We start from the raw sequence: 249 nt of genomic DNA, 5'->3' as shown, positions 1-249 counted from the left end.
CGGGCCCCGGCAGGGTGTAGGTGCTCTGGGCGCAGAGCATCCTGGTGCGAGGCCGGCACACCTCCTCCACGTTCCCGCTGCTGTCAAACGTGGTTATCCGCTCGTACCCCAGGGGTGTCTGGTAGTGACTCGCCGGGTAGAGGGAGAACTCCCCCTTTTTCAGGCAGAGGTCAAGGGGTGGCTGCGGGGGGCCAGGCGGGGGTGGCAGGGTGGCAGCTGGTGCGGCGGCGACGGTGCCAGGGTAGGGCG

At 69.5% G+C, this 249-nt stretch overlaps 1 protein-coding gene across 1 annotated transcript in view; it reads right to left on the bottom strand.

Annotated features, from left to right (window-relative positions):
* LOC103778149 (tubby-related protein 4-like) overlaps window positions 1–241 on the bottom strand; it is a gene marked incomplete at its 5' end in the record, with an annotated part of 4338 nt that extends 4097 nt beyond the window's left edge. Inside the window, one exon of the mRNA XM_008945720.1 lies at window positions 6–241. Coding sequence (XP_008943968.1) covers window positions 6–241 — 236 coding nt within the window. The remainder of the gene's footprint in view (window positions 1–5) is intronic.
* Between the last annotated feature and the right edge of the window lie 8 nt (window positions 242–249).

The sequence above is a fragment of the Merops nubicus genome, unplaced genomic scaffold (assembly GCF_000691845.1).
Source record: "Merops nubicus isolate BGI_N331 unplaced genomic scaffold, ASM69184v1 scaffold27798, whole genome shotgun sequence".
Classification (NCBI taxonomy): Eukaryota; Metazoa; Chordata; class Aves; order Coraciiformes; family Meropidae; genus Merops; species Merops nubicus.
This window is presented reverse-complemented; position numbering and strand designations above follow the sequence as displayed.